The following is a 27809-nucleotide window of genomic DNA, read 5'->3' on the forward strand; positions in this document are numbered from 1 at the left end:
TTTGTTTGTTTCTCTTTCTGTGAGTTCATTATTGGTATATAAGAATGCTGTTGATTTCTTGATGTTAATTTTGTATCCTGCTACTTTGCCAAATTCATGTATTAGTTCTAGTAGATTTTTGATGGAGTCTTTAGGGGTTTCTGTGTACAACATCATGTCACCTGCAAATAATGACAGTTTTACTTCCTCCTTTCCAATTTGGATCTCTTTTATTCTTTCTTCATGTCTAATTGCTGTGGCTAAGACTTTCAGTACTGTGTTAAATAAGAGTGGCAAAAGTGGTCATCCCTGTCTTATTCCTGTTCTTAAGGGAAATGCTTTTAGTTTTTGCCCATTGAGTATGATGTTGGCTGTAGGATGTTCATATATGGCCTTTAATATGTCGAGATATGATCCCTCTATTCCCACATTGCTGAGTGTTTTTATCAGAAATGAGTGCTGGCTTTTGTCAAATTATTTTTCAGTGTTTTTTGATATGAACATATGGTTTTTATCTTTCATTTTGTTTATGTGGTGTGTCATATTTATTAATTTGTGAATATTGTACCAGCCTTGCATGCCTGGGATGAATCTCACTTGGTCATGGTGAATGATTTTTTTAGTGTATTGCTGGATCCGATTTGCTAATATTTTGTTAAGGATTTTGTTAATCTATGTTGATCAGGGATATTGGCCAGTAGTTTTCTTTCTTTGTAGTGTTTTCATTTGGTTTTGGAATTAGACTTATGCTGGCTTCATAAAATGAATTTGGAAGTCTTCCTTCTTCTTGAATTTTTAAAAATAGTTTGAGGAGTATGGGTGTTAGTACTTCTTTGAATGTTCGGTAAAACTCCTCCGTGGAGCCATCTAGGCCCAGGCTTTTGTTTGCTGGGAGTTTATTGATTACATCTTCAATTTCCTTAATTCTTATTGGTCCGTTCAAGTTTTCTCTCTCTTCCCAGTTCAATTTTGGGAGACTGTGTGATTCTAGAAATGTGTCTATTTTGCCTAGATTGTACAATTTGTTGGCATATAATTGTTCATAGTATTTTTTAATGATCCATTGTATTTCTGTACTATCAGTTATTACTTCTCCTCTTTCATTTCTGATTTTGCTTATTTGGGTCTTCTCTTTTTGTTTCTTAGTGAGTCGGGCTAAAGGTACATCAATCTTTATCTTTTCAAAAAACCAGTTCTTTGTTTCATTGATCTTTTGAATTGTTTTCTTTTAGTCTTTGTGTCATTTATTTCTGCTCTGACCTTTATTATTTTTTTCTTTCTATTCGCTCTGGGTTTTTCTTTTTGTTAACTTTCCAGTTCTTTAAGTTGTAGCTTTAGATAGTCAATTAGGAATTTTTCTTGTTTCTTGAGGTAGGCCTGTAGTGCTATGAACTTCCCTCTCAGGACTGCTTTCACTGTATCCCATAGATTTTGGGTTGTTGTGTGTTCATTTTTATTGGTTTCCAGGATGTTTTAATGTCTTCCTGATCTCCTTGGTAACCCATTCATTGTTTAACAAGCTATTTAGCCTCCATGTGTTTGAATGTTTTATTGTAATTGATTTCTGGTTTCATGCCATTGTGATCTGAGAAGATGCTTGATATGATTTCAGTCTTCTTGAACTTGTAGAGACTTAGTTTGTGTTCTCATATGTGGTCTGTTTTGTGAATGTACCATGTGCACTTGAGAAGAATGTGAATTCTGCAGTTTTGAGATGGAATTCTCTGTAGATATCTGTTAAATGTATTTGATCTAGTGCATCATTTAGGGTCTCTGTTTCCTTGTTAATTTTTTGTCTAGAGGATCTATCCAGTGATATCAGCAGGGTGTTGAAGTCCCCTACTATGATTGTATTGCTATTAATTTCTCCTTTGAAGTCCTCAAAAAGTTTTTTAATGTATATTGGTACTTCTATATTGGGTGCATATATGTTTACCAAGGTTATATCCTCATTTTGGATAAAACTTTTTAATATTATGTAGTGGCCTTCTTTGTCTCTAGTTATGGCCTTCATTTGGAAATCTATTTATTTTGGATATGAGTATTGCTACCCCAGCTTTTTTACCCTTTCCATTTGCTTGGAAAATTTTTTCATCCCTTCACTTTCAACCTTTGTTTGTCATTTGTTGTGAGGTGGGTCTCTTGTAAACAACATATATGAGTCATGCTTTTTTATCTATTCAGTTATTCTGTGTCTTTTGATTGGATAGTTTAATGCATTTATATTTAAAGTTATTATTTATATGTACTTATTTATTGCCATTTTTGTTTATTATGGTTATCTTTCTCTTCCAATTTCTTCTGCTAATTACATCAGTCCTTTTAACATTTCTTGCAGTGCTGGTTTGGTGCTAATATATTCCCTTAGCCTTTTTTTTTTTTTTTTTGTCTGGGAAGTCCTTGGTTCATGTTCTATTTTGAATGATAGCCTTGCTGGATAGGGTAGTCTTGGATTCAGATCCTTGTTTTTCATGACCTTGATTACTTCATGCCCTTCCCTTATGGCCTGTAGTGTTTCTGTTGAGAAGTCACATAGACTTTATGGGTGTTCCTTTGTAGGTAACCTATTGCTTATCTCTTGCTGCCTTTAGGATTCTCTTTAATTTTTGGTATTTTAATTATTATGTGTCTTGGTGTGGGCCTTTTTGGTTATTATTACTTGGGGCTCTCTGTGCTGCTTTTTTTCCTAATCCTCACCTGAGGATATATATTTTTACTATTTATCTTCAGATAGAGGGAAAGAGAGAGAGAAGGGAAGAAAGAGAGAGAAAGAAACATCAATATGAGAGGGACACATTGACTGGTTGCCTCCCGCATGACCCCGACCAGGGCCGGGGACAAACCGCAACCAAGGTGTATACCCTTGACTGGATTCGAATCCACAACTTATCGGTCCATGGGCTGACACTCCAACTGCTAAGTCTAATGGTCCAGGGCTCTCTGTGCTTCTTGAACTTGTATACCTTTTTCCTTCACCAAGTTAGGGAAGTTTTCTGTCACTATTCGAATATATTCTCTAACCATTGCTCACTTTTTACTTCTTCTGGACCTCTTATGATGTAGGTGTTGTTAAGTTTCTGTTCCACAGTTCTTTTAAGCTGTCTTTTTGTTTTTTAATTGTTTTTTCTTTCTAGTTCTCTGATTGGGTAATTTTTCTCTGCACTGTCTTCTGATTCACTGATCCAATCCTCAGCCTCCTCTACTCTGATGGTTATTTCTTCCAATGTGTTCTTTATTTCTGCTATGTTATTCTTCATTTCTGCTTGATGGTTTTTCATTTCTAATTGGTTGATTTTCAGTGTTTCTGTATCATTATTTATGCTGTTGTGCTCTTTACTTATGCTGTTGAGCTTTCTCATAATCATTACTCTGAACTTAACCTCTGATATCTTGCTCAATTCCTCATTTGTCTCTTCTTCTGTAGAATTCTTTTGTTCTTCCATTTGGGATTTGTTTCTTTGTTTTTCCATTTTGGCTATTGCAGTGGGTTTTTAAGCCAGCCAAATTTTCTCTGTGAGTGTTGGTATTCCACTGATTGTGCCTCCCTCTACTGGGTTTGGATGAATGAGGGAGAACCTTTGTTAAATATCAATGTCAAGTCTAACTTTTCTGGGTAGATTTGCAGGCCAAGCAAAGGTTTAGTTATCCTCTAGCTTTTGCCTGCAGGCTATTAGTGTCAGTTACTTGATGAGTCTCGGGTTGTAACCCTCATCTGAGTGAAAATTCCCTAAGGTGTATAGGATTAGAGGATTTCCAGTGGGTGGGGCAAGGGATTTTTTTCCTTTTCTTGCTTGCTGGTAGTCTCTAGCTATTAATGACCCTCAATTTGCATTTCTCTTGCCTGGCCTGGTGGTGTTAAATTTCTGAGAGAAGTGCCTGTTGCTTCTCCTTAGGGCTCTAGGAAGGGGCTCTTTGAGTAAAATGGCTACTGTTCTATGAGGGAGTGATTCAGCATAAAACTCCCAGTGTCCTCCTTCCAAGCTCTCTCCCCTGAGCCATGAAACCCCAAATCTTTTCTCACAGTTCCAGTCCAGTCCAATCCACCCTCCCTCTTCTGGAGCCCAAGGTGAGTGGCTGAAGCTGATTAAGTGTTCTGGCCCTTCAGAGAAGTGCTTTTTATTTTTCCTGCACTCTCTTTGCTGGACAAGTCTCAGCTCTGGTGATCTCAGCCAAGTGTTATGCAGGTGACTTTCCCTGTTCTGCCACTCTGTGCAGGGGGACTGCCACTCTGTGCTCTGGAGCTAGCTTGAGGTTTTAAACCCCGACTTCTCAGAGGGAACTGCTCACAGCTAAAATAGCCCTCAGCTTCTGTCCATGGGCACCCAGCCCTCCCCCTCACACCTCCTCAGTTTATACCAGGCTCAATTTGGTGTCTTCTTTCTGTCCCTGGTTAAAAATTTCCTCTCCAGCTACTTTTCAGTTGATATTTACCAATAATTTGTCTTTATTTTAGTTGTAATTACAGTTTAGTCCTGGGAGACGATCTGTGTAGTTTCCATTCACTCCACTACCATTTTTTTTTTTCCTGAAAACTGTTCTTTATAAAGTAAAACATATATTGACTCAGCAACTTTACTCATTAATATTTGTTTGTTGGGCTTAAAAAATACCCCCAAAATGACTTGTCAAAATATGAACATTTATTCATATTAGATAAAAATTATAAATACTCCAATGTCCATTCATGGATGATTGGATAAAGAAATCACAGTATATTCACCCTGGCCAGTTTGGCTCAGTGGTTAGAGTATCAGTTTGCAGTCCAGAGAGACCCAGGTTTAGCTCCTGCTAAGGGCATGTACCTCGGTTGCAGTTTGTCCCCGCCTCTGGTTGGGTCGTGTGGGTGGCAACCACTCGATGTGTCCCTTTCACGTCGATGTTTTTCTCTCTCTCTTCCTCTCTCTCCCTCCCACTCTATCTGAACAAAAACCGAAAATATGTCCTTGGGTGAGGATAAAAAAAAAAAGAAGAAGAAAGAAATCATAGTATATTCAACAATGGAATACTACTCAGGAATAAAAAGGAATGAAGTACTAATACATGCAACAACACATGAATCTCAAAACACAGCTGAGTGAAAGAAGCAAGTTTCTTCTTCCCTATCTATTATATAACGTTTGAAGTTATATAACAGGCAAATTTAGGTATGGTGATTGAAATCAGAACTCAGGGCTCCTCTGGGTGCTAAGAAGGGAAATTAGATAGAAAAGGCACAAGAGAACTTTGGGTTGATGGAAACATTTTGTATGTTTTTGTTTTGTAATCTTGATTAGAGGATATGTTTATACTGATTTTTTTTTTAAGAGGAAGGGAGAGAGAGCAAGAAACATTCATGTGAAAAAGAAACATTGTTCAGCTGCCTCCTATGTGCACCCCATGTAAGGGTCAAACCCAGAACCTAGGCATGTGCCCTGAACAGGAGTCAAACCTGAAACCTTTTGGTGTATTGGAGGATGCTACAACCAACTGACCTATGTGGCTAGAGCTTTTTTGTATTTTTATTGACATCATGATTATTTGAGTATATACATTTTTTAAACTCATCAAAACTGCAAAATCTGTACCTATGACTGTATATAAGTTATAACTCATGAATAGAATTGATGAGAATAAAAAAATTAATGTAACATAGTGGTTCCATGTGCCATATGCAGGAATTGAGGTAAGACTGCCTGGATTCAATTCCTACAGGTAATGAATTATAATGGTTAAGAGCATGGTTGCTACATCAGACAAACCTGAGATTTTGAATCACATTGCTAATATTTTGTGAATGTAGGCAAGTTACTAACCTCTTCTAAGCTCCTATAAAATGGAGATAATAAAGTTAGTATCTACCTTATAAGGTTGTCCTAATTATAGTGCCTGGCACATAGATGCACTCAATACGTTTAAGCTGTAGTCATTATTATTAAATAGCTCTTCAGCTAGACTTTCAGCAGAAAGGAATGCTGTTATAACCATGAAGATGTTGAGAATCAGATATCTACAAACTGCATTAGGCTGCAATCTAAATAATGTAGACAATATTTGACAGCATATGATTAAGTATACTAGCAAATCCTATTTTACTTATCCATTTCAAACTAAGTAACTCATTATTTCTTTGCCAAGAAAATATGTTCACTTTAAAATACTTGAAGTTCTTGTAAAAAAGTTCAAGCAATGAGAAATTAGGGCCTAATTTCTTCCTAATAGTCTCACCCTCTATTTTTCATCCCATAACCACTTTTGACATTTTGGCACGCATTTTTCCAATACCTCTATATGTATATGTATGTAAATATATATGTGTGTGTATATATGTGCATAACTACGTAAAAAAATTGTGACTATACTATATATATGCTTTCAAATGGCATTTCATTTAGAAACGTTTTAATGTTTATAAATATTTACATATGAAGTTGGCCTGTTATTTTATTTATTGATTTTATATCTTTATTACTGAAAATATTACAAATGACTCCCTTCTTTTCCCCCACTGACTCCCTTCTACCCATCCCACCCACCTCCTCTTTCCTCAAATTATTATCTGTGTCCACTGATTAAGCATATATGTATATCAATTTTTCAGTTTATCTCTTCCTATTGCCTATTATTTTAAACAGCTGTATAATCATTCATTGCGTTGATAAACTTTGATTTATTTAACCAGCTCTCAATCTGAATAGTTCCTAGTTTTTACTATTATGAACAACTTCAGCCTATCTTTTACATCATTTGAACTTGTATTATTTCATAGAATATATTTTAAAAAGTAAAATTGCTACTGAAAGAGTTTGAAAAAACTTATTAAACATTTTTGGTAAGGAAAAGTTATATGTGTGAGTATGTATATTCATAAAAAATGAAAGCTTGAGCAGCAGAATGCTGAGTTGTCTGGTTGGTCAAGTAAATGGTGGGTTTTCATATTCTACTTGCTTCTTTATATTCCTCATTTTTAAATAAGGAAAGGAGTTATTCTAAAATTTACACAATATATCCACTTAAGGAGTTTAGGATAACAACTACCACGAATGGAGCACATACACTGTGCTACACACTGTGCTGGTGTCTCTCCTGCACTGTGTTATTCAAATGCCCTGCATGGCCATGGGGAGTAGTGCCATTATGGATGCTGATTTCTAAGCAAACTCGGCTTGAGCATCATATATGTGGTAAAGAAAGTCTAGATTTTAGCATAGGTTTTCTGAAACACTAGTTTAGAGCAGTCTGGAGTCATTTCATTTTATTGTGAGGACCTTTGAGGCCCAAGTTCATTCTCAAACTTTACAGATATGCAAGTATTGGTGTATTAAAGCCCAGATGAGCTTGTTTTCCTAGAGACTTATTCAGCCAAAAGTGATATCTTCATGCCAGTCAATGGTAGCAGAAGCAAATCAGACTTTGGAAAAGCTATAGGTCCCTCAATGATTATCTCCTGCCAAATATTCAGCTTTCTCTCCAAATAATAGTCATAATAATAATAATAATAATAATAATAATAAGCAATGATCAATTACATGGTGCCATTAACTGTGGAAAGAGGGGAGAGATCTTCAGACCACTAATATCCTGGTCTGTTTTCACATCCTGGATTTCTATGACTCTGTCTTTTTGCCTCCTTACTCATATCTTTACAATCTTGTGTTTCTTTCTGCTGAAAGGGCCCATTCAATAACACTAAGAATTCAAGTTCTCAATGTCCTGGTCTGTGTGCCTGTGGACTTATAGCTCTGCACTGGTGCATTCGCCCCCATTCCAGTCATACAAAGTTTTCACTTCCAGTAGCATCTTATTTGTGTTTTCAAAAGGTGATTCTCAGCCCTGGCCAGTTTGGCTCAGCGGTTAGAGCGTCGGCCTGCAGACCAAAGAGTCCCGGGTTCGGTTTCCGCTAAGGGCATGTACCTCGGTTGCAGTTTGTCCCCAGCCCCGGTCGTGTGGGTGGCAACAAGTTGATATGTCTCTCTCACATCTCTCTCTCTCTCTCTCTCTCTCTCTCCTCCCTCCAACCTCCCTCTTTTCCTCCCGCACTATCTAAAGATAAATGCAAAAATGTCCTTGGGTGATGATCAAAAATAAAAAATAAAAAACATTAAGAAAAAGGTGATTATCACTGTGAAAGGCAGATGTGAAGGGGACCAGGATGGGAAGCCAGAATGCCAAAGAGGGGCAGAAAGCTGGAGCATTTAGCAAAGCTAAAGCACAGTACTGTTTCTCTCACTGTCAGGTTAGGGTGGTTTTATTGGTGTTAATAAAGACCTGACCTGCCGTTGCCTGTCTTCTAGTGCCCTGTTAGACACCCTGCAGAGACATAATCGTACCTGTGTCATACTGCTGGGAGAAGGAGGAGGAACTCAGAAATCTGCTCCTTACTTTGATTAGTTTTAATTCTACCGTTTCAGTTTTGAGGTGCATACAAATGTTCTAGAGTGCTTTTCTTGCTTTCTTCTGGACCTTGTTTTGTCTGCAGCCTATGGTGTTTTGGAAGCAACATTTATCAGCTCAGAGATAAAATTGATAGCATTTCTTCCCACCCTTGTGCTCAGTGATACGGAGTTGATAGTTTGAAATGTACATGAAGGGAATAATTACACAATTGAAATTGCAGAATACTTCCAATGAGGGATTTTCTCATCCCGCAGGATCTATTTTATAACGTTTAGTCTCACACTACTTCTAAAATTCTTATACTTCTGCTCATCACACACACACACACACAGAGAGAGAGAGCGAGAGAGAGAGAGAGAGAGAGAGAGAGAGAGAGAGAAAGAGAGAAGCAAAGGGGAGAATAGTATTTGAGAGATTGGACACCATGGGTTTTCTTTCATGAGCTATGGTTATTTCCAATAGGAATAAGCTAAGTTCTTTTTCTCTCCCTATGTCATGTTTTGCACTTATTTCCAAAAAGCCAACAATGAGCTAACTTTTTTCTCTCTCCCCAGTGGATGGCTGTATTCACAGAGCAGCTGGCCCCTGTTTGCTAGCTGAATGTCGCAACTTGAATGGCTGTGACACTGGACATGCAAAAATCACGTGTGGCTATGACCTGCCTGCAAAATGTGAGTACAACTCTTTTGAACACTGTTTCAAAATATGGGGAGCATTCTTACCTTGTTTTATTTCTCACGTGTGTAACTAGATAAGGAAATGATAGTGGTGGTACTTAATTAAATTGCTTATATTAAGGTTTTGTACTGGTAATGAACGATGGCCTCCAAATATCTGTATGTATGCTGCTTAACTGTAGGTGTTTGTTGTTCAGATCTTTGACAAAAGGTCTTTGAAACAAGGAAATAAAAATATGAACAAAAATATATTATAGTGTTTAAGTGCCATGGAGTGACAGCTTCTAGAAATGATGCCAATTTCTTATTCCTTGTTCAGGTTTCTTGACTGTGGATGTGTTTAGAGCAAGGAGATCAAAGTGAGGCATTGTGTTTTCAGCTGCCATGTAAAAGCTGATTGGCAATTACGGCCAAGGCATCCGTCACACTTTGCTTTCGGGAAAAGCCAGCGGAATGTGGTTGTCGGTGTGAGGATGTACTTGCTCTTTGAATGTGGAATGGTCAAAATTTCCATTATATTTGAATAGAGAGAAGTATTGCATTTGCTTGACCTAGTTGTTTGTTATTTAGCCACCTGGGTAGGGTGGTGTGGAATAAGAACACAAGAAGGAAATTGGTTAAAAACACACTTTAAAAAAAAAAGCACGTAATCTTCAGGGCCTGGGGGCTAGAAGTAGAGGGTTTCATTGCATAGTTAAGGTGAACATTGATCTGAAATTGAGACACTGATTGATTTTTTATCCAATGTACCTGCTTCCTATGATACTGCCTGAATTTGGGAATACATTTTATGTAAAAGTGCACACACCACACAGTGTACAGATGACATGTTGTAGAATTGCACACCTGAAACCTGTATAACTTTATTAGCCAGTGTCACCTCAATAAATTCAACAAAAAGGAAAAAAAAATGGATTTTAAAAAAAGTAAATCTGGATTTTGTTTTTGTCTTAGCACTGAAGGGAACGTGACTGAAAAGTCATAACAATCTATAAGCCACCTGGTCTTATACAGGAGCTTGTGTAAGAATAGATGTTCCATGAATATGTGCAAGTAGAGAGCGTTCCGTTACAAAGATGACTTGAAAATATGTTTAATTGTGAGGATTTTTGGTAAACAGTAATATACTAAAATGGTATTTTTCTTCATAAATCTTATAACACTGCATTCTATATTTCTTATAGTGGGTTGCTGGTAAAAATATATCAACTATATACTGTTTAATTTTCCCTTGAGTGACTTCTCACTTTTCTTTCTTTGTTAGTGTTTTTACCTTGTGTGGAAGAGTCAATCATGTGCCAAATGGCCCCTCACTCCTACTCAGAATATATATTTATGTTCAGTAAGGTCCCTCGTGTACTGTGGTGTTAAGAAAAGTTCTCTCTGTGACTCAGAGAGCCTGAGTATGAAAGATGATTTCATTTCTAGGGTTAGGTGGCCCAGTGTCTATAAATATTGGTCATTTTTTCTTTTTATCACCATACTACCTTTGTGATATAGCTAACAGATACCACCCTGAGAGCAATTATTGATTAGTTTTAGACTTGTCTCTGTCCTTTAACCAAGGAATAAGGCCTGGACTCCTGTTGATTCACTACTTTTTTATATGTTAAAACACATTCCAAAAATTCTTTAGCTCTGAGATTTCTGAAGGCAGATAACCTCTGAATCACTACGACCAAATAAAATGGCGGTTCTAGTGTATGGATTGACACTGATAATTTTGTTTAATGTACTTGCTCTTGTTGACATCTCTATAAAGAACTCATTCAGCTTAGTTCAGGATTATTGAAGTGTTATTCCATATCAGGCACAGAGGTACAAAGATCAATAACACCAATGCATGTGCTTGAAGAATTCCGTGATTGAGTCACATCTTTGAACTAAGTTGTGGCTTTCCTGGGCATCCCAGGGCAAGTGGATCTTTGCGAGACAAGAAATCTGGACATGAAAGGTCAACAGGACTTGGTACAGAATCCCAGTGAGCTGAGATACTGAGGGCATGACACACATTTAAGTTTCTGCACACAGCTGACAGGCCATGTCTTGTAAAACCATTATCCAGAGTAACAGAAATTACTAGATAGAGTGACAGTGCCATCTCCAAGTCCCACACGTGGACTCTGTGAATATGTCCTGGTATTTTTCTATATTTCGAAAGATTTAACAATTTATATTAAAACATAAAGGAAAGTAATAAAAAATGAACAATAACAGCTTCTATTTACATGCCACTTTATAGTATGTCACAGTACTTTCACTAACCCTTATATTTTAAATTGTATTTTATAAACATTACATGTGCTCATTTTCCCTCCCTGAGAGCTGTTTTTCTTTCTCATCAATTTGGTTCATCCATTTCAGAGTCATTAACAATCCACAGATGTGCTTTTGTAGAGAGAGAATGAAAAGGGAGCTCATTACATACTGTTTGGGTCATTTTCCCTCCATATTTAATAACTCCGTGACAGTTTGACAGCAGAGACTAGCTCCTATCTGTCCTCTCTGACAGTGAGTTTATCATTACAGGGGCACTGAAGCCAGTCATCCAGCCACCAGTGATAATATCTTCATGCATCAGCAGTTTGTTTGGAAAATGCTATTGTATGGGTTACAGACAAACTTGGTAATTTTGGACTGGTCTTTATTTTTTGCTTCCTAAATTAATCTATTCGTAAATGTTTGTATTTGAATTAAATACACGTATAGTCTATATTCTGTGACTTACCTGATTGGTGCCTAGATATTTAGTTTATGGCTTGGCTGTTTTGCATAATGTATTTTGATGTAAATATCCAATATCTGACGGGTGAAAGAATATAGAGAAATAATTTATTGAAGACCAGTGCTAAGGAAATGACAGAAACTGGACTAAAGACTGTTTATATTATTGGAACTTTCGGATCTTTCTCTTCTACAATATTAGAGATATTGGGGGTTCATAGTAAAATTTATATTTCTATAAATTTTAGAGGCTTGTCAACATGTGGGATGTTTCTATTTATACTATCATCATTCTTACTAAAGGGTCAGCTTCATGTGGGAAGGTTTGTTCATCCCTGTCACAGTTCTAGTATTAATACCTGGCATAGTGTCTCCTAAACATGTGCTGAATTAATGTGAATGAATGAGTGATCAAAATGAATTGTTTCAGACCTTTTCATCTGGAAAATCTCTTATTCTTGCATTTACTTATAATTTTTTTCCCTTTTTCAATCCATTCTGCCCAGTGCTTGTAGATTAATATTCCCAAGGGTCCTCATAACTGTACAAGGTTCTAGATGATGTGATCCCTCTTACCTCTCTGACATCTTCTCCTTCTGTCCTCGCCCTCACTCATAAAAGCTGCTTTACTGATCTTGACTGCCTTTGTATTAGTATTCCCTCTGTCTGGAATTCTGTTCTAAATACCTACATGGCTTGCCCCCTTACCTACGGCAAACCCTTGATCAAACACTAATCAACTTATTTATAATTGCTTCTCTGCTATATTTGTAATTGCTTATGTATCATTTAACTCTTAAATACTCTGTATTACTTACTTATTTATTTTGTTTGTTGTCTGCCACCCCCAACACCAGAATAAGGGCAGAGATTTTTTTTTCTGCATCTTTTTTCATTTACTGCTCTATCCATGCAGCTTAGAAAAACAAGGGCACAAAAATATTTATTGACTGAATTAATAAAATCTAACTCTACCCCTCTCAAAATCCTTCACTGGATTTTCCCTTGAATGTAGACTTGTTAGCCTTATCTTTGCCCTTCCATGACTTAATGCCATATCTGAACTATTTACAACCTTTCATGTGATCTGAGTTGCTCACAATGGTGTGTCTGTGCATGGGGTTTGTGTTTGGGGCTATCTAGAAAGCTCTTTCTTTGTTTCATTACAGCTGTCTTCCTGACTCAGCTCAAATATCACTTCTACAATTAAACAAGTCTTCCCTTATCAACTCCGCTAAAAGTACTTTCTTTTTCCTTCAAAATTCAGAATGCTCTAGTTAACCTGCTGAGGGCACTTTTCATGTGCTTTTTTTATTGTTATATGTGCAAACATTCCACCTTTCTAACAGCCCTTTGTATATATCAATGGGTGCTAGAGAATTATTTATCAAATGAATTAATTGTTAAAGGTGGAAGATTGGCTGATAATCAATTGGTGGTGGGAGGATACAAAAGAAAATGTATACTAGTATTCCTAAGAAATAATGAAATTAGTGTCAAGTACCCATTGTGTTTTTTAAATCATGTTTTAACATATATCTAATTCCAAAGTCTCTTGTCTAAGAAATTGACTCTTCATCAAGTTTCTCCTAAAGGTGAACAAATAAAAATAAAGAAATCATATCAACTTTATTCAGTGGTTTTCATCATAGCTCACATGCCTATTTTATTTCTTGAAAATGCTTCACTTTTAGGCTTTAGGGCTGAATAATCATCAAAGCAAAATGGAAAAAATATTCAACCTGTTTACATAAAATGATAAAATCTGTTTTTTTTATTCCTTCTATTTAATCTTCCGGAGACATGAAAAGGTAATATTAGCATCAAACTCACAGTTTTTCATTAATCATTTGAAAGGCAACTCTAGGGTGAGAGTCCATAGCATTATATGTTTGAACAGCATAGAGTGGTATGAAATCAGAGTTCTCTTTCTGTTTCCAGGTGCAATAATAATCAGATGATAGTAGCTTAAAAGGTACTGTTGATAATAATTAGTACTTCTCTTGTGCCCTTCATCAAGAAATCATAGTACTTTAAAACATTAGCTGATGAGCCCTTTTGAAAATTCTGTGATGAAGTAACATGACAAGTAATGATATTTTCTTACAACACAGAAGGAAATTCAGGTACAGAGAGGTTAAATTTGTTTTTCCCAATATAAATGACAAATAAACAGAAACAAACTCATAGACACAGAGGACAGAGTGATGGTTGCCCGAGGGGAGGAGGTTTGGGGGACTGGGCAAAAGCTGAAGGAATTGAGAAGTGCAGATTGTTAGTTACAAAATAGTCATGGGGATGTGGAATACAACATAGGGAATATAATCAATGATAATGTAATAACTATGTATGGTACCAGTTGGGTGCTGAAGGTGTGTGGGGGCATTCTTTGTGGGGTGTATGACTATCTGGTCAATATGCTGTACAATATGCTGTACACCTAAAACTAATACAAATGTAAACTTCAATTGAAAAAAAATTTTTTAATTTTTTAAACTTTAATTGAAAAAAATTAAATTTTTTTTTTAGTTTTTTTGTTCCCAATAACAAAGTAGAGTCATGACATGACAGTGACCAGGTATCCCTGTGCTAGGGAGAGAGTCTATGGCAAGAGCTGTCCAAGCCTGCTGCATGCTTTTGTAAATAAAACTTTATTAGAACACAGCCATGCCCATTTGTGTATATAGTGTGTATAGTTGATTTTGTGTGACAGGACTGAGTAGCTGCAGCAGAGACTGCGTGACCAGAAAGCCTGAAACCTTTACTATCAGGCTCTTCACAGAAAACTTGGCCCACCTGGTCTGTGGCAAGCCCCACTTTTTATAAGGGAGGAAACAGAGACCCAGAGAGCTTAACTCTTCACTGCAATGTATGTGACTCACTTAGGGTACTATCGACCAAAGGAAACCAAAGTGCCTGCTGTCTATTTCTTGGGACAGTTCTTACTTCTGTTGCCTCAACAGAATATACCTTGGGAGGATCATCTGAAGTCTTAAATTTTGTCAAACTATAAGGACACCTTGAAAAAGCCTAGGAGAAAAATGACTTTTTCTCAATAGGGCCAGAACCAGAAGGTGAATAAATGAAGTCTCTGAAGGGAGAGTTAATTCAAGACATCAAAATATTAGACAATAAATCTTTATTTTTTGCTTCATCCAGTGGTATTAGTTAAGGTGTTGAAAGGGAGCCTATAGTCTGAGGAAATTTAGTTTCCAGAGCAGGTAATTTAGGAGACACTTGGGAGTGAGTCCTCTGGAAATCATGGCCTGATTCCAGCCACTGTGGGCCTTGCCAGCAGGCATGTGGTTGTGAAGGCAGCGGTGTGGGCACGCGCTAAGAGATGCCTCCACCAGAGCTGGGTGGAGACCTGAGACCCTCGCGAGCCCCTTCCATAATTAAATTACTTATATTACACAAAGAGAAAAATGCTTTTAAGAAACATAAAATTATCTTTCTTCCTGGAGTGGGAGATGGGTTGTTCCTCCTAAAAGCAACTCTGATTTGCTCATTTTCCTTAAGTGCTTTAGGAATTTCATTTTGATTTGAATCTATTTCTTCATAACTACCATCCCTTTCACTTATATTAGGCAGTTTCATACATTTTATCTTCTTAGTGATCCTCGTGATGAATGTGGAAGAAGGGCAAGGCGATTGTGAAGCCCCGAGCAGCAGTTCTCAGGTGTGCTCAGCCACAGCAGCAGCAACACCCGGGGATTCGTTAGAGATGCAGATTCTCTTGCCTCACTCCAGACCTCCTGAACCAGAAACCGTAGTGTAACAAGCTCTGCAGGCGACTTGACGCATGCTCAAGTGTGAGGACCATTGGCTTAGACAGTGGTGATCCTGAGCAGGGCCTTTGCCATTTGGCTTCTTGCCCTACAATACAGGCCTCCTTTTGTGTCACCGAGTAAGAAGACCTTGTTTGAAGGGAACTCTGACATTCTCCTCCTTTATCATATTTTCACATTTGGTAATGATATCTGCATTTGTATCTGTTCATTGTTTATTTTCTTAAACAGAATAACACTTTCGAGAGCAGAAGTCATATCAGTCTCATTCACCCCTAGTGTCCTGAACATCTGACATAGTAGACAGTGCAGAGTAGGTGGCTCTTAACACATATTTACTGGACGAATTACTGAAAGCTTCATCTTTGTCACAGTTATAGCTGCCACAGCAGGAAGCCTACCAAGAAGACACTCCAGATAGGACTAGGTGATTCCAGAAATCTGCAGACTAGTCCTGGTGCCACTTGTAGCCTTTCGGTTATCCTATCAGCAAGCACGCCGATCGTTCGAAGGCTCTAGCAGTGCAGACGAGCCCAGGGCACAGTTTGTTCCTCTTGTCCATCTGGCACATGGATCCTGCACTCAGATGATTTCTTTCCATGTTCTCTCTTCTTCATTTGGCCTATGTGATAGCATAAATTCCATCCCCAAGTGGCTTTGTGGTGAAACAACTAAACAAATCTAGTAGTAAACAGTGTCTTTAAAAATATCTACATTTTGGAAGCAACTGGCATTTACATTGTTGTGTTTTGGCTGAGTGTAAATAAATGCTTGTGTTTGGCTTGCATTGCCTGACATCTTAGCAGGCCTTTACGGGACACTGTCTATACCTTCATTTCCCTATGTGATCAATAGAAAATAACGGTGTAAATCAATTCTGGGTAATAATGTAAATGGGCTCTCGAAGGCAATTCCTGCTGGGAAATAAGTAGTTACTGTGACACTGGCATTAACCACTGAGGGGATAATCAGCCTTTGGATGTGTTTAATCAGAGTTATCAGCTAAGATTAAAAAGAGAGTTACTGTTGTGCAGGGATAATCATTTTAGGATTTAAAAGATGAATATTTGAAGGTGTTCTCATCAATTAAAGCCATCAGAATTGCTTTGAGTAATTTAGGATACTTGAGGTCATGCACAAGCAAACAGGAAAGGTTAATCGCAGAGCCACGGTAGTTAATGTACAGGACTTGCAGAATACATTTATTGAAATAAGTAGTGAATGCTGTTAAGTGAAGATTTTTACTCAGTGCTAAAATATTCTTTGAACTATTACTAGCACATATAATTTAATTCAAAAGTGGGTAACACAGAACAATTTATAAATGTATTAATTCTCCTTGCAGTTAATCACTAATCCCAAAGATTAAATATTAGACCACTTTGTGGCTTGATTAGAGTTGTTTCCAGCTGAAAATATTGATGGAACCAAGGCTCTGTACTGTAGCATAAAAGACTGACTCTGGGACAAGAATACTATATGTCAAGATAGAAGGTCTGAGGAGAAGTTCTGAATCCAGGCCATTCTAATTAGTAAAGTCCCTTAATCTTTGAGCCTCAGTTTCTCATCCACGATTATCTGGGGGAAGTAATATCTCCCTCAGGTGAGTCTATTAGGGAATGTACACAGAACACTTTATAGTAGTTGTAAGACATCTTAAAGATATATGACCATTATTACTTGGAAATACTTAGTGCACCTCATTTACTTATTCAACCAATGTTTATAGAGTGCTTACTCTGAGTTGGGATGCTCGTCTAGAACGCAGAAAACTACAGTGAAGAAGATGGCTAAAGCTCCAGTCCCATCCTGGGTTCTAACAGAGAGGGGCAGGTCACAAAAGCAAAGAACCTCAGATGATGGGGAGGGTTGTAAGGGAAATTAAGTATGACCATAACATGATGAGTGGAGAGAGGGAGCTACTTTTTCTCTGGTGGCATGACAGGGCCTCCCAAAGAGATGGTGTTTGAACTGAGTGCCACACTGTCAACTGGGGAAAATTCATTGCAGGAAGGGTGAAAGCACTTTACCCCTGGGTTATAAAACAAAATCATCTTTTCTGATGTGTAAAATGAGATAGTCCATAAGTTTTTCGATTGTTCTTCCTTGATACAAATATTCTAGTTCAGTTCTGACTTATGTATCATTTTAATTTCAGTCTGGTTTTGCCCTGGCCGGTTTTGCTCAATGGTTAGAGCATCGGACCAGAGACCAGAGAGTCCTGGGTTCAGTTCCCACTAAGGGCATCTACCTCGGTTACAATTTGTCTCCAGCCCAGGTTGGGGTTGTGTGGGTGGCAGCCACTTGATGTGTCTCTCTAACATTGATGTTTCTCTCTCTCTCTCTTCCCCCTTCTCTCCCTCCTGCTCTATCTGAAGATAAATGCAAAAATGTCCTCCGGTGAGGATAAAAAATAAAAATAAAAAATTAATTTCAGTCTGGTTTTAGAGGCAATAGAGGAAATGCTGCTGCTCTGGGACTTGACAGGAAATTTGACGATCCTCATCTGACATCCTATTTTACAGTTAAGAAAACCGAGGCCCAGAAGATGATTTAATTTTCCCCAGGTCATATGGTAAAGGATAGAGCCAAGCTGGAGCCTGAGCATCTTGACTCAGAATGTGATGCTCCTTCTGCCTTTCCTGGAGTCTCTGTGCTCATGCCAACTCTCTTACAGGAGTATTGTGGGGCTTTAACCAACTGCTAAGTGAGGTAGTGCACATGAACGTACTTCTGAAATTTCTTATTTCATATAAAACTTTATTATTAATAGTAATTTTAGATGAGTTACATGTAAACTAATTATGACACCGGAAACTCTTCTAAGTCAAGTTTATGACAACAATCCTTTTGAACATATGGGGCAGGGACATGTCTGAGAAAGTATGGAAGTCACAGATAGCAATTAAGAAGAGTCCTGTATCATCTTCAAGACGTGGACAATTGTCCCTGCTTCCCTCCAATATCTTATCCTTAGAGAAAAGGGAAACTCTTTAAAAGTCATTTTGAGAACTTCAGGTGACCACTTTATTGGTTTGAAAAATATACCACAAGTCCTTTGATATTTCTTCCCCTTTTATATGGCCTGAACTTAATGACACCCTTTTAGTGAACAGGATTTGTCAGAGCAATGGGAATTACTGAGGTTAGTACAAAAAGACTGTGGCTTTCATTTTTTATTCTCTCTCTCTCTCTCTCTCTCTCTCTCTCTCATTACATTCCTAGGGCTACCATAAAAAAATATTACCACAAACTTGAAAGCTTACAACAGCATTTATTCTCTCAATATGGAAGCCAGAGGTCTGAAATCAAGGTCTCAGTGGGGCTCTGTTTCTTCTGAAATTTCTAGGGGAAAATCCATCTTTGCCTCTTCCAGCTTTTGGTGGCCCCAGGTGTTCCTTGGCCATGGCAACATAATTCCGATGTTTGCCTCTGTAGTCACATGGCCATCTTCCCTGTGTGTGTCTCTCTCTCTTTTTCCCTTTCCTTCTGTTAAAAGGATACCTGTCATTGGATTTAGGCCTACCCTAATCCAGGATGATCTCAAGGTCTTGAGATAAGTTACTTAATTATATCAGCAAAAACTCTTTTTCAAAATAAATTCATATTCACAAGATGCAGGACATGGACATATCTTTGGGGGTCACCATGAACCCACTCTACGTTCTCTCTAGGTAAAGTAGCTCCCACATGCAGCAGCCCTGAGGAGAGAATAACCAGCCACCATGTGTGAGGGAACTTGGCCTCTGAGGAGGCCCATAGTGAGGAACTGAGGTCTGCCTGCAATGATGTGAGTGTCGGAAGCAGATCTCAGATGTGCCACGAGCCGTAACAGTGCGTTTGGGAGCATATCCTCCAAGTCCCGATCAAGCTTTCAGCTGACTGCAGCCCTGGCTGGAAGCTTTTCTGAAATATCATGAAAGATCCTGAGCCTGAACCACCCAGTCAAGCCACTCTTGAATTCCTGACCTGCAGAAACTGCAAGATGATGAATGTTTGTTCATTGAAGTCTGGAATGTTTACTGTGCAGCAATAGCAATAATGCAACAAGTGTGACCATAAACTTCATTAAGTAGTGTAATGAGCCCACTGTCAGAATGGTTGGTGTCTATCAATTTTCTAAGCACATGACCTGCCAGGCTGAGGGACAGGCCTAAATGCAAGGTGAAAGCAAAATAGAATTTGGGGTAATGTCATACTTCATCAATTTTCTTAAAATCAAGAAATGCAGCCATACTCCTTCATCATACTTCTGTCATAGATAGCGCTCTAGATTGGAAAAACTGTTAAGAATGTAAACTTATGTCATTTTTATATTTTAAAAAAAAGAAAGGATTTGTTGATTAGGGTCAAACAGAACCCAAAGTCCAGCTTAGTAAGGAAAATTTGGGAGGAAAGCAACGTAAACCAAAACACATAATTGAATATTAATGTTTACTGGGTATTTCTTTAAGTGTGTTTGGTATTTGTACTTACATTTACATGCTTTTTACTGATAGGAACTGCTGTTTTCACTTTGAGGGGAAAAATTAATTCAGCTTCTATCCCGTGTTGATGCTTCGAGCTAAGCAAAGCAGAGATAACTTCCGATTTACATTTGTAGCCCTTCTAAATGTTTGCTGTGCTGGGCCGTGGGTTCCCATTGGCTCCTTCACATTTGAGAAACATGTGGAGTTTGCTCCATTTCTAATCACAGGCTTGTTGTGAAATCCCTATAATTTTCTAAGGCCTTCTGAAGCTTTCCTCTTCCTACCTGTGACATTTTGAGGAAAGATTTATTCCCCCTCTCTGTTTATTCTGCTTAGTGTGAATATCATGAGAAACAACTTTAACTGTATTTTTGAAAATTCTCTTTCAAATTGTGTCTGCATTGTATTTTGAGCTCAGTTACTCATTTAAAGGTGTATAGAGGGCAAAGGGCTGTTTGTTTGTTTTTATCCTCACCTGAGGACATTTTTCCATTTTTTGTTCAGATAGAGTGGAAGCGGGGAGAGACAGAGAGAGACATCGACGTGAAAGGGACACATCAAGTGGTTGCCACCTGCACGACCCAACCAGGGCCAGGGACAAACTGCAACCGAGGTATGTGCCCTCGGCAGGGACCAAACCCCGGTCTCTCTGGACCGCAGCCCAATGCTCTAACCGCTGAGCTAAACTGGCCAGGGCCAAAGGGCTGTTTTAAAAATCCCTTCCATTTGCACACACTCAGGTTTTGCTTTCTTACATCATGGCGCCAAACTACTGCCCCTCCTCACATGGCCAGGTGACTTTGTTCTCCTTCTAATGTTACTCTGTACACACATATGCACGTGGCATTTTTTATGTACTCCATAAGAAACACGTTCTCATTATGCTGAGCACAGATTCCCTTATATTATGCTGAGCTCATATGTTTATGAGTATGGAATTCAGTCTTCATTTTCATTTTGCGGAGCTATTTGGGGGAGAGCAGTCTGGGAGAGTTTGGGATTGGGGTGTCTTGGAGAGACTGGGATGGAGAGCCCTAAGGTTCTCTCAGGAAGCCTACTGAGAGGTACCTGGAGGGCAGGCAGAAGAGAGCTAACCATTGTGCTGGGCAGGCTAGTGGCGCTGGGCCTTCCTCCTCCATGTGGCCAGGACATGTCCTACCTATTATTTTAAAATGCATAAAAATTATCTTGGTTATTTCCTTCAAATAATATTCACTGCCTGAATAGTTGGTGGATGTGAAGAATGATGAGAGACTGAGAAAAGAGTATGTATCAGGAATGGTCAGACTCTCCATGTAGAATGTTGCATAGTTAGGAGGCTAATCCATATGATGATGTACATAGAGGGAGGTGAAATTCTGAGAACTACATGTCCAAAAGGAGCTATTATTTCAAACATTTTCTTATATTCTCTGTTGTCTGCAATAGTGGTGTTTCTCCATATACCAGATTAACTGGTAGTCATGGGCACCAAACCTGTTGCCTTAAACACGTTAATATTGTAGTCCAAGAAACATCTTAATGTTTATGCCTATTTTGAGATTAACCATCACCTGACATTTATCCTTTTTACCACTCCATTCAGAAATGATGGGATCAGTAATTTAAAGCCTGTATGTGAGACATTTCTATTTATTGTATAGTTTTTAACAACTGTTTATTCATCACTGTTATTGAAGACATACATTTGAGGACAGTTTTAGGTAATTACAACAATTTTACATTTTACAACATTTTAAAGCTATAAAAAAAAACTCTAGGAATCACTCTCTTAACATCTGAAGCCAGTTTCTCCCATTAAGAACTAGGCAAGGATTTTTTTTTTTTTCTTGTTACAACAGTATAGTTTGCATCTAACAGTCTGTCTGGTATGTAGGAGATAGTGATGTGTGTTTCATTCGATCAGCAAATACTGGTTGGTTCCTGAGATATGTGCCAGGTTCTTTACTTGTCATTTGGAAAAAACAGATAAGGGACTATGCCTTCAGGGATTTTAGTTGCATTGAGCCGAAATGAATCAAGTGATTTGCCCAAGATCACAGATACTTAAGTGGTAAAACCTTGCCAAGTATTCAAATTGTGAGATTCTCAGTCTATGGTCCTTTCTTCTTTTTCATCAAGATTTTATTCGGGGCATCTTACATAAAAACATCTGGTGACGTTGCCCTGTTTGTCTCAGGTCCCCTTGCGGGTTTTGCGTACAGTGACCAGGGAAGTGGGCAGTGGATTCCAACACAGTTGTACACTGGGGTATAGAGGAGGGACATGGCATACCTCTCTCTCTAGTATAGTAAGTGATTCTGGAAACCTTGTTCTCACTTGGCCTCGGAGGCACAGGCATTTCTTGACTGGGCTTTGGATAACAACTGCCTGACATTTTCTATTGATACATTTTCTAATGACACATAGAGCACATTCTTGCAATTCTTATTAAAGAGTGTTGTTTCACATTATTTAAGACTAAGGATACAGTGACTTGTAAACCTTTTTGAAATAACTAATATAACTTGATATTCATATTTTAGGAAGAAAAACTTTTGAATTTGTAGTCCCTAAATCACAATTGCAAATGTACATTGTTATACAATATAGAAGCCAATTAAACATAGACTAATGAATTACTAATCTGCTTATTGTCCTTAGCTATGCCTTTTAAAAATAAGATTGACACCTATCTATCAAAGCCTCTGTACCAAGTTCTATTTCCCAGATGTAAAACACATGGGTAGAGTTCTGGTGGAATCCTTGCCTTATTGCCTGGTGTTACATAGCTTCTCTGCTTTGGGGTTTCCTTTTGCTATTTTTTTTCTTAGTAACTTCCTCTTAAATTTATATTATTTAATTGATTAATTTGTGGCATAATGCACTTTAAAATAGAATTTGGAACTTCCTGAAGTCAGAAACATTTAACTAGAACTATTTAAATGGGTGTTCTTCCCTTCTGGAACTTTCTTTCCATTGATATCTGCATCCCATAACAGCAATAAAAACATGGACTTTGAAGCCATCACTCTGGGTCAAATACAGGCTCTGGTTTTGGACCGGTTGTGAAATTATTTTGTGCCTCCCTGTTGCCAACTGAAAATGGGGATACGAATAGCTCTGCCCTCACCTAAATGTTGAGGACTATGGATTATTGTCTGTGGAGTACTCGGAGCACTGCCTGTCTCCTGGTCAATGCTGTGTAAGGTTAGTGGTTTTTCAGTAAGGTCATCCACCCAACTTATTTAAAATGCCACCCCATCACTCTATCCTCTTGCCTTGCTTTAGATGATGTCATGGCCCTTATCATCATCTGATATTATTTTATGTTTTTATTGGTTCACTTGTCTCTTCCACTAGAATGTAATCTTCACGAAAACAGGGACTTGGCTCACTGCGGTATCTACAGATCCTAGGAAGGTTATTTAAAACCATTTGTGAGTGAACAAATGTACGTACAATTGAAGTTTAGTTATGTATAATTACTAGCAGAGTTACTGGAAGAACTAGCCTAAGAAGACATTTAGTTTTATGCTGTGTTCATTAGGCTCTTCCCATAACTTGGCTAATAGTTATGAATAAGCCAGGAAAATAGCATTAATGTTTGGGAAGGTCAAGACCATATCTGACATTTGGCATACCCACCAAGAATGTTTTAGGTGTGGCACATCTTTTTCTGTTTTACAAAACTCTGTAGTTTAAGTAGTAGTATCAGGATGAAATAAAGCAGAGAGGAAGAAGTTTAAAGATTTTTAATAACATGGGAACCATGTCCTGACTTGACTAACTAAAAGCCAATGAAATGATAGTGAGGTCTTTGCCCAGTGATTTAGAATGTGTGTTCAAAGATGATTTCCAAGCTCAATTTATTGTTAAACCTCATTAAAATAAAGTGATAATTTTATGGTTTGGAATATTTTATGACTGGTTTTCTGATTGAGACTGCTAACCCCAGTGTTTACAACTCACATGTAAACGTGTTAAAAAGGAAATATTGATGTGTTTCCACTGTGTTCAGACTGTTCACACTTTATGGGAAATAATAAAGCTTTACAACTTGTTCTTCGCAAATAGGATGCTAGGGACTTGCAGCCAACATGATAAATCTGTTTATTATTTTGTGTCAGAGTGATCTGGGCCATCTTCCTCTTTATAGACTCCCAAGGCTAATTGTTACTTGAGGTAGAAAAGGAGATAGTATGATAGTCAGCAGTTAGAGAATAATAACTTGACATAAATAGAGTTTCCTTTTACAGCAAGGAGGAGAATCATCTGACCACTAGGCAGTAGTACAGCAGCATTCAATGTTAACCCTGGTTTTGCCAGATAGGATGAAATCACAACCCATCCCATCAGACCCTTAGGACATCTTGACATAAAAGTGTAAAATTAGCCCTGGCCGGTTCGGCTCAGCGGTTGGAGTGTCAGCCTGGGTTCGGTTCCTGCTAGGGGCACGTACCAAAAAAAAGAATAAAAGTGTAAAATTATAGTTACAGTTTCTTGCTTAAGAATTATTTCTGCTTCTAGCACTTGAAGCTGTAGTCATGGTTCTGAGACCACTGCATCAGGTAGGGGAAAAAAGGCGAGATGATGGGGGAAGAAAGAAAACATATACTTGCCACACCAGTGTCTTCCTCACCTTGGTAAGAACTGCATAGTCATGCAGGAATCCTCCCTCTCCTTTTCCCAAGATCCACCAGAAAAACAGGAATAGCTGGTGGGGACAGTCCTTTAGCCCTGTTCATATTAAATGTGAGCACACCCTTGTGAAGGCATTTAAGTCAACCCTTCACGCCTTCATATCCCCCTATTTAGAGAACCAATGTTTTAGTCATTCATTCTGATCCTCTACTAAACTATTACTCTGAGGAAGATACCTTTCTGCCAATTTTTGGACCTTACGGTATGTTCCTAGGTCTGAAGAAATGTGACTCAGTGGTCCAAATTGGTGCACTATCTCTGTTCCATATCTTTTATAGTACTCTTAGCATGTTCACCTACCACTGGGTGAGCAAAACCCAGTGGAAGTGGAGGAGGGGGAGTCAGTTTATTCCTGTCAAGAGCTCTTTATATATCTCTTAGGGCTACTTGCTTGGGTCTCACTTGCAAGCTGTGTTCAGGGCCTTCCCTTGGGAATCTGCGGTATAGCCATTTCAGTCTGTCTCTTGTTGAAAACAGACAATTCTTATTGGCATTTTGTGCCTTAGAGGATGCAAGAGGAAGATGTCTAAATACAGCCCATTTTGGAACTGCTGCAGTACCCCATTTCCACTCGTTTCATGGAGCCAGTGGCAACCCTAAGCAAGTACACAGGTATCTGCTTGTCAATTCCAATCACCTGGTGAATCTGGAAGATTCTTCTGATGAACACTGCTATGTCCTACTTTCATGTACCCCTCAAGCTCCAGTAGTAATTTCCATAGGACCATGCCCTATATGGGTGTCTCTTTAACAGACCAGGTTTCCATTGCCCTCCTGCCTGACCATATGGTACAAAATAAAACGTGGAGACTTTCATCATAAAACAGCATGCAACTGATCCCGCTGAGCTGATTTAATTTTACCTTCTATCAGAGTGGTGGCCTTCCAACCAGGTTATTGTCTGCTTACCTTGGAACTATTATCTACAAACCAAACAGCTCTTTGTTGGTCAGTTGAGAGCTGTTTATAAAGCACTGTCTAAGTGATAATAGAAGCTAGCAGCTCCTCATGCAGTTCTGAAGTTAATCTTAAGGGAAAAGAGGCTCCCTGCATTTATGTTGATGTATGTTCCCTTGATTTCCACTTTGCTGAGAGTTTTTATCACAAAAGGTTGCTGGATTTTGTCAAATGCTTTTTCTGCATCTGTTGATATGATCATGTAGTTTTTACCCTTTATTTTTGTTTATGTGGTGTATCACGTTAATTGATTTGCAGATATTGAAGCATCCATGCATCTCAGGAATAAATCCCACTTGATCATTGTTTATGATCTTTTTAATATATTGCTGAATTTGGTTTGCTAATATTTTGTTGACAATTTTTGTATCTATGTATATCAGGCCATATATATATATATATATATATATATATATATATGTCTTTATCTGGTTTTGGAATCAGGATAATGCTGGCCTAATAAAATGAGCTTGGGGATCTTTACTCTTCTTGACATTTTTGGAATAGTTTGAGAAGGACAGGCATATTACATCATTTCTTAATAACCAGTTCAAAATGTCTGCCTTGGTGGGACATATCCCTTAGCTCTTCCCTCAGCCTATATGCATTCCCTTGTTAATTAATTTAATGTTTTTATTAATATCTCTAAGACAATGAGAAGCTGAGACTGCAAATTTGATATGACTTCTCAAACTGTTGTTTGATTTTGCAATAGTAGGGTTACCAGGGATTTAAAGCAAAAGGACCCCCTTAACCACAGCATTTATCATGTCCTGGGGAATAAGCATATTCAGTAGGTGAATAAACCAGTTTTCATAAAGCCAGCACCACAAGACTTGCATATAAAGCATATAAACTGCTTCTTCTGGGGTGTTATATTTGGCATGAAGAAGGGATCATGGGAACTCTCAATGTATAGCCCGTCAGTGAGAAGTACTGGTGACAAGCTCAAACTTTTAATTGACATACGAATGGAGGCATTGGGAGGGAATGAACCCTTCTTCAGGATTGATCATTTGTTGGAATGACTTACAAAACTCAGGGAATCATTTTACCTACTATCACTGGTTTATTATAAAGGATACTATTCCAGAACAATAAAATGAGAAAAATACAGAGGGTAAGTATGGGGATGCATGGAGATGCTATGCCTTCTCTGGGACACCACCCAGCATCTGATGTGTCCAACCTGGAAGCTCTCCGAGCCCCATTGTTTAGGGATTCATTATGTAAGTATGATTGAATAAATCATTGATCATTGGTGGTTAACTCAATCTCTAGCTCCCTTTTTTCCCCTCTCCATAAGTTAGGGTTGGAGCTGAAAGTTCCAAATCTCTAATGATTTAGTTCCTCAGGCAACCAGCTCCCATCTGAGCTATCTAAGGCCCACCAAAAGTGAGTTCATTAGCATAAACTCAGGTATAGTTAAAAGGAACTTGTTATGAATAATAAAAGATGCTTCTAATACCACTATTACTCAAATTCCAGGGATCTTAGCAGCTGTCAGGAACTGAGAACAAGACCAGACATATATATTTCTAGTTGTATTGCAGTTATCAATGTCACAACTTGAATTATATTTATGCAGAAATATTCTTAAACACATAGACTAATAATATGTATCCCCATACCTATATAAAAATGTATTTATTTCCCACAAATACCAAGTTTTATTACAGAAGTTTAAATATAGAAGAGTCAACTTCTTATATTAAAACAGCATTTTGAGATTCTTGAGAGATGAGATTTAACCATGACTTTTCCCTGTGTGTAATACATACTTATACACTGTATTATGAAGAAAATTTATTTTTAGCATCTTATATTTATGTACGTTTCCTAGACACTATTTTTATACAAGGTTCCACATAGCATTCGATTTCATAATATTGTAAACTGAGTTTTACAGAACTTTACAATATTTAAATAATAGAACTTTATTTTTTATCTTTATTGTTGAGAATATTACAGATGTCACCCATCTTTTCTGCACTGCCCACGTCTGCCTGGTTCCCTCTCTACCCCAGGACTTCACTACACTATTATCGGTGTCCATGGATTATACACATATGCATATAAATTCTTTGGTTAATCTCTGCTCCCCACCCCCTTCCCTCTGAAATCCATCAGCCTCTGCCATGCTTCCATGCCTTTGGACC

General features: G+C 38.0%; 1 protein-coding gene across 1 annotated transcript in view; it reads left to right on the forward strand.

Moving 5' to 3' along the window:
- Positions 1-27809, forward strand: part of MACROD2 (mono-ADP ribosylhydrolase 2) — a 2341201-nt gene that overhangs the window by 766470 nt on the left and 1546922 nt on the right. Inside the window, exon 5 of the mRNA XM_036245484.1 lies at positions 8907-9023. Coding sequence (XP_036101377.1) covers positions 8907-9023 — 117 coding nt within the window. The remainder of the gene's footprint in view (positions 1-8906; positions 9024-27809) is intronic.

The sequence above is a fragment of the Molossus molossus genome, unplaced genomic scaffold, assembly GCF_014108415.1.
Source record: "Molossus molossus isolate mMolMol1 unplaced genomic scaffold, mMolMol1.p scaffold_m16_p_6, whole genome shotgun sequence".
Classification (NCBI taxonomy): Eukaryota; Metazoa; Chordata; class Mammalia; order Chiroptera; family Molossidae; genus Molossus; species Molossus molossus.